Here is a 6,000-nt window from a genome sequence, read left to right as displayed (position 1 = left end):
CGATGTATTTTAGTGAAACTCGCTGTGAATTTGTTCTTATGTAAGACTCATATTTTGATGAAACAATCGTGTTCATCCGCTTTGGACAAGTGGTGAATTCTTGAGTGTCGTGGTACAAAAACTACCAGACATTTTTAATTGGTGGATGAAACCAAGCCATTTTTTTTGGTTGATGCACTAATCCTTTATTCATAATTTTGTGCTCCTTGTAAAATCTTGTAGCATTCCTAGTTTTTGCTAAAAAAAATATTTCTGTTTCCTTGCCACTTAACAATGTTAGACATTAACTGCAAATATCGAGATGCAAGACATAAATTACCTTTTGATATAAAAGACCTTTTCTAATGAAGAAGTGACCGAGATGGTCAAAGTATTACGGTTTTGCAAGGACAACTTGCGTGAAAGCGTAAGCGTTTACGCGGTGCATATTTGCAGTTAATGTCTAACATTGTTAAGTGGCGAGAAAACCGACATATTTTTTTGCGCAAAAACTATGAATGCTCCAAGATTTTACGAAGAGCACAAAATTGTATATAAACAATTAGTGCATCAACCAAAAAAAATTAGTTGATTCCATCCTCCAAATAAAAAGTTCTTGTAGTTTTTGTACCACGAAACTGAAGAATTCACCACTTGTCCAAAACGGCTGAACTCGATTGCTTCATCAAAATATATGAGTCTTACATAAGAACAAACTCACAGCGAGTTTCACCAAAATACATCGTACCATTCTCCCGCTATTTAAAAAAAAATTTTTTTTGGTAGAACTTTGGCCAATAGCAGAGGAGCCAGACATTTTTTGTTAATAAAAGTTAAGTCAGATCGCCTTCCTTTGATCCAAAGAATATCGCAGTACCCTTTTGATCATGTGCTTACGGGACACTCTGTACAAAGAAATATCGAAAAAGGTTGCAAATCGATACCAAACAGATACTTTCATTTGCATACAAATGGCAACATTGCAATAAAAAAAAATAGTTCCTTGTGCAATTTGCAATCTTCAGTTGGACTTGGAAATGTGCAAAAATCCGGCTGTGATGCGCGTTTGTTTGGGTTCAACTTGGAGGTTTATCAATCACCCAACAGACGCAAGTGGTTTGATAGTGGGTGGGACTTTGCACTGTTGCTCCTAGTAGGAAGTCGTTGCATATGACGAAATAGTAAATTTAGTTTCACATCTACACGACCTTAACTGGGCGCTTCTGAGCGGGATCAGAATGGTTTCTGAGAAAGTGGTAGGCCTTGGACAGCTTTACCAGCTTCTGCTGGTTGTTGGCTCCACTTTCCCAGCAAACTCTCTGAACGGCGTTTCTTCCAGCCCCAGTTACGGGCCTGGTGTGGGTCATCATGGTGGGACCTGCAGCAGGCATTTTTCCTCTTCGTCTTCTTCTACAGTTGCCCAATAAAATGCATTGATGAAACTAGTCAGATGGCTAAATTGGAGGAGCTTTTTTTGATGCGTTGGCAGCATATAGCTTCAAGTGGCTTAATCTTAGATTGCGCAACTTCCTAAAGTTATCTGCCATCAATTGTTTCCATGTTAGTTTGTTTCGAATGTCACTATTCACTTCAAGTCCTTCACCACTTCAGATTCAGTATTTGTCTTTATCGTCAATTGTAAACACCGATCTGAACTATTGATCTGCAAATGAAATCATCCCATTAACGTTAATCACGTGAGCGATTAACATTCCAGGCGGCCTCCTCTCTGCTTGTCTGGCTTGAATCGAACGAACTGGCCAAGAAAACAAATATCAAATTAATTACATAAACGCTGATAAGCCGAACTGAACTTGAGAAAGTTGCCACTAGCAGACCACATGTCTGGACTGCCATGGTTTCTTCCTTCAATAGGGAAAACTTTGGGAAATGACTGGGTCAAGCAATGGAAAGATGGTATTTTGTACTGCATTTTACTTCGAGGAGAACAACATATATAAATTTCTGTACACAAATTTGGCGAGTATTTACACAAAACAATAATACATACATAGAACATCTTTGGCGAAATTATACAGGGTGTCCCTTTAAAGTAATGGTAAAATATTTAGTGGCAGATTTCTGCGGTAAAATGATGAGATTCATCACAACGTGCATCAGAAGAAAAGTCTAAGGAAGCGGAAATATCTGACTTTTTCCAGGATTGAAAATAGTTGTGAAAAGTGCGCTTTTTCAACTGTCTATTCTTGTTTTATTTTTGTCTATTTGTCCATTCACTGCGTCATTGTCAACAGGCAATAAAATAAATAAATAAACATGCAATGGAAAGCTCCTAAGTCGAAAGCAGTAAAAAAACTCGCATCTAGTTACATAGCCATAACAACTGACTCTGCAACCAGAGTACCGAGAAGACACCAGGCATCAGCAGAATACCAAGAAGACACCAGGCATCAGCATTTGACGTGTCAGCAGTTGCGTTTACTTCATTTGGTTGTTATACATAATTCATTCATTCTTTGTAACCACCTTGTGGAATTAAGTAGTAAGCTTATTCGCTGTTAAAATTAAATAAAGCTTTTTAAAAACGGTTTCGTTAAATAAAGTTTTATAATTATCTGAAATTTTTGTATTTTTGCCCAAATTTTCATGAATGGAGATCGTTTTGTAAAATAAATTAAATCTCTCCAAATGCCCCAAGAACCATAAATAATTAGAATTAGAAAGCTCCCATTTGCTCCTCAGGTCAAAATCAGTTAAAAAGATCGCACGTGAAATGTTTGCTTTTTAATCTAAAATTTCAGTCAATCAGTTGAGGTCGATGTTTAGGAAAAAAAAATCTCTCCAAACGCCTCAAAAACCGTGAATTTTCATAACTAAGAAGCTCTTTAAGTCAATAGGATTAAAAAACTCGTATGTGAAATTTTTGGTTTTTTGCCCAAAATTTCTTTAGTGGAGGTCGATGTTTTGTAAAACAAATTAAATCTCTCCAAATGCCCCAAGAATCGAAAATTTGCATAATTGGGAAGCTCATTAGGTCAAAAGCAGTTAAAAAGCTCGCTTGTGAAATTTTTGTGTTTCCCCAAATTTCATCAGTTGAGGTCGATGTTTAGGAAAAAACTAAAATCTCTCCAAATGCTTAAAAACCCGTGATCTTTCATAATTGGGAAGCTCCTTAGACCGAAAGCAGGCAACAAACTAGCATGTAAAAATGTTGGGTTTTGTCCAATATTTCATAGGTATTACTGGAGGTAAAGGTTTTGAAAGAAAATCTTTCGAAATGTCCCAAAAACCGTAAATTTGCATAATTGGGAAGCTCCTTAGGCCGAAAGCAGTCAAACAACTGGTACGTGAAATGTTTGGTTTTTTCCCAAAATTTCATGAGTCGAGGTCAGCACAGCACCTTAGATTTGAGGTTCATATTGTAATAAGACAAATACCTAATAATTATTATTATCAACAATCTATACAGAGAGTACCAATGTATTGATAGTTACGTCCTACAAATTTTTCAATTCGGCTAGTTCAATAGAAACTGCATTCACAAACCCATTAGGTTTCCAAATGACGCCCCAAAGAAAAAACTTCCAGGTGAGTTGTATTCCTGTTTCCGTTGACTTTTCTTCTACGGTAAGTTGTCCTAACTCACATGTTTTTGACCGCGGAAATCCACCCGATTAAATTTTTTTACCGTTACTTATGAGACAGCCCGTATACAAACAACTGAATGTGAATGGACAGAGATAGTTGACCAGCAGCCAAATAAATAAATACAATGTTGATTGGGCGCAAAAAAATCCGTAAAATCACATTTAATGCCACTAGAAGATGCAACACACATCGGGTGAAAAGTGCATTTTGTCTGGACCGCATTCCAGTTCCGTAGCACTTTCGAGTGGCAAGTGCAACGAAACCGAGCGAGCCCTTGTTTAAGTATAAAAGTGCCATAACAACAACGATTATCGATGAGTATTAACATAGAATAATAATCATAGTCTTGACTGATTGTACATGATGCATATTCAGACAACTTGTTACAATTCAACGGCCCAAAACATCCAAATACACGGTTTAAATCTACTCAGTCACAAGTAGTGGCTCGATTGATTCCGAACAGCCACTTTAGCCGGTGATTCCGATTTAACACGGATCGAAATTGAATGGCTCTAATTGCTAAATAATACTCGATGGAAGCTTTTCGTATTGCTGCTGAGTTTGGCTTCCTCGTCGCCTTGGGATGGTGCCACTAATCGCGACCGTTGCCATCTTTAGAAAAAACTGTAAATTTACATTCAACTTCCAAGGTGGACAGTTCAACTTACCTCTGGACATCCGTAGCCAAGCAGCAACTCCACCAGGTGTTTGCTGTTTGTCGCTGAAGCATCCAGATTGATGCTTTTTGACGCTGAACACTTAGCTGCTGCTTTGCTGGCGGCAGCTCTAGCATAAGCCAGACAGGTCCTGCCATCCTGATCCACCGCTTTCACATCGGCATGATGCTAAGAGAAAAAAAAAGACTCAAAAATAAAACGCTTAAGATCGAAACTCTGCTTTCGATTAAAAAAATATTTATAGCAGCTAATGGAAAACTACCCGAAGAAGGCAGGAGACACTTTTGAAGAAATTGTCAAACTAATTCGGTCTTCAAGCCCAACACGCTTGAATGCAGCTGTGCGTAAAAAATAATTTTGGCTAAACCAAAAAAGCTAGCAGTTAGAGGAAGGTTGCATTAGGACTGCTAGAATCGCTTCTATGTATTATATACTTTCAGATTTTGTGCCATCAGAAAGTATTTTTGGAGATTTTTTTCAATCCATGGAAAGCTTTCTTCGATTTTCTTACAAATGTGGCTCAAAAAATTCACTCAAACGAAACCAAACACGATAGCAACTAATGAAAAATTGCATAAAGAAGACAAATGACGCGTTTATCTACTGTAGAAGTTTCAGTTTTGTGTCACCTTCAGGCATTTTTAAAGAAATTGTCAGACTTAATTCAGTCTTCAAGACAAAAACCACTTGAATAAAGCTGTGCGCAAAAAATAATTTTGGCTAAACCAAAAAAGCCAACAGCTAGAGAAAGGTTACATTAGGACTACTAGAATCGCTTCTATGTATTTCATACTTTCCGATTTTGTGCCATCAGAACGGATTTTTAGATATTTTTTTCACTCGATTCAAAGCTTTCCTCGACTTTCTTGCAAATGTGGCCCAGAAAATTCACTCAAACGAAACCACAGACGACAGCAACTAATGAAAAATTGCATAAAGAAGACAAATGACGCGTTTATCTACTGAAGAAGTTTCAGTTTTGTGTCGCCTTCAGACTTTTTTGAAGAAATTGTCAAACTTAATTCAGTCTTCAAGACAAAAACCGCTTGAATGCAGTGCGTAAAAAATAATTTTGGCTAAACCAGAAAAGCTAGCAGATGGAAGTAGGAACTTACCCAAATGAGTAGCTGGGCAATGGACAGATTTCCCATAGCGCAAGCCAAGTGCAGGGGCGTTCTCAAGTCGCGGGGGCCCACCGTTGTATTGACTTGTTGCGTATTGGCTAAGGCCAACACATGCACGATGCTTTTAACGTTCGAGGCGCACACCGAGTCGATCAGTTGCTGCCCTAAAGGCATCGTATTGTTGGGCGCTGGTAGGAACTCTTTGTGCTCGTATTTGGCTCGTATCCATCGTTCCTGCGGAGAAAAAAACATCTCGCACGTGGCAAAAATGAGTCCGAAACAATCACACCGTTTTACCTTTTCCTCTCGACTAGACGTGGGGGTGGGTTTGGTTCGGTTGTGCACCTGAGATTCCCACACCGAGTTCGCCAACGTGTTTCCTATCGTCAACATCACGCTTTGATTGCCCGGCCTGGAAAAATCGCTGTCATTAATTGAGGGGATTTACCGAATTTGCTCGTAAAGTTTCGCCAGTAATTATGGCGGGCATCTTCAGAGTTTTGATGGGTTTCTCGTTCAATAAAAGCTTGCTGGCTCTTCTCGCTCAGCGCACTATATTACAGGGCCAGTCTTCAGGAATTTTTAAGATAAAAAGTCCGTATCGGAAC

The 6,000-nt window shown here is 38.6% G+C and overlaps 1 protein-coding gene across 2 annotated transcripts in view; it reads right to left on the bottom strand.

Moving 5' to 3' along the window:
- Nucleotides 1–1,899: 1,899 nt before the first annotated feature.
- LOC109541216 (centaurin-gamma-1A) overlaps nucleotides 1,900–6,000 on the bottom strand; it is a 31,993-nt gene continuing 27,892 nt past the window's right edge. For both annotated transcript variants that reach the window (XM_019910015.2, XM_019910014.2), the window contains exons 13-16: nucleotides 5,690–5,804; nucleotides 5,384–5,626; nucleotides 4,260–4,436; nucleotides 1,900–4,203 (exon numbers count right to left, since the gene is read on the bottom strand). In XM_019910015.2, coding sequence (XP_019765574.2) covers nucleotides 4,111–4,203; nucleotides 4,260–4,436; nucleotides 5,384–5,626; nucleotides 5,690–5,804 — 628 coding nt within the window. In that variant the 3' untranslated portion in view covers nucleotides 1,900–4,110. The remainder of the gene's footprint in view (nucleotides 4,204–4,259; nucleotides 4,437–5,383; nucleotides 5,627–5,689; nucleotides 5,805–6,000) is intronic.

Source organism: Dendroctonus ponderosae, unplaced genomic scaffold, assembly GCF_020466585.1.
Source record: "Dendroctonus ponderosae isolate FM_Combo_2020 unplaced genomic scaffold, Dpon_F_20191213v2 Dpon_F_20191213_1, whole genome shotgun sequence".
Classification (NCBI taxonomy): Eukaryota; Metazoa; Arthropoda; class Insecta; order Coleoptera; family Curculionidae; genus Dendroctonus; species Dendroctonus ponderosae.
The sequence above is the reverse complement of the archived record's forward strand: the minus strand, read 5'-3'. Positions and strand labels throughout refer to the sequence as shown.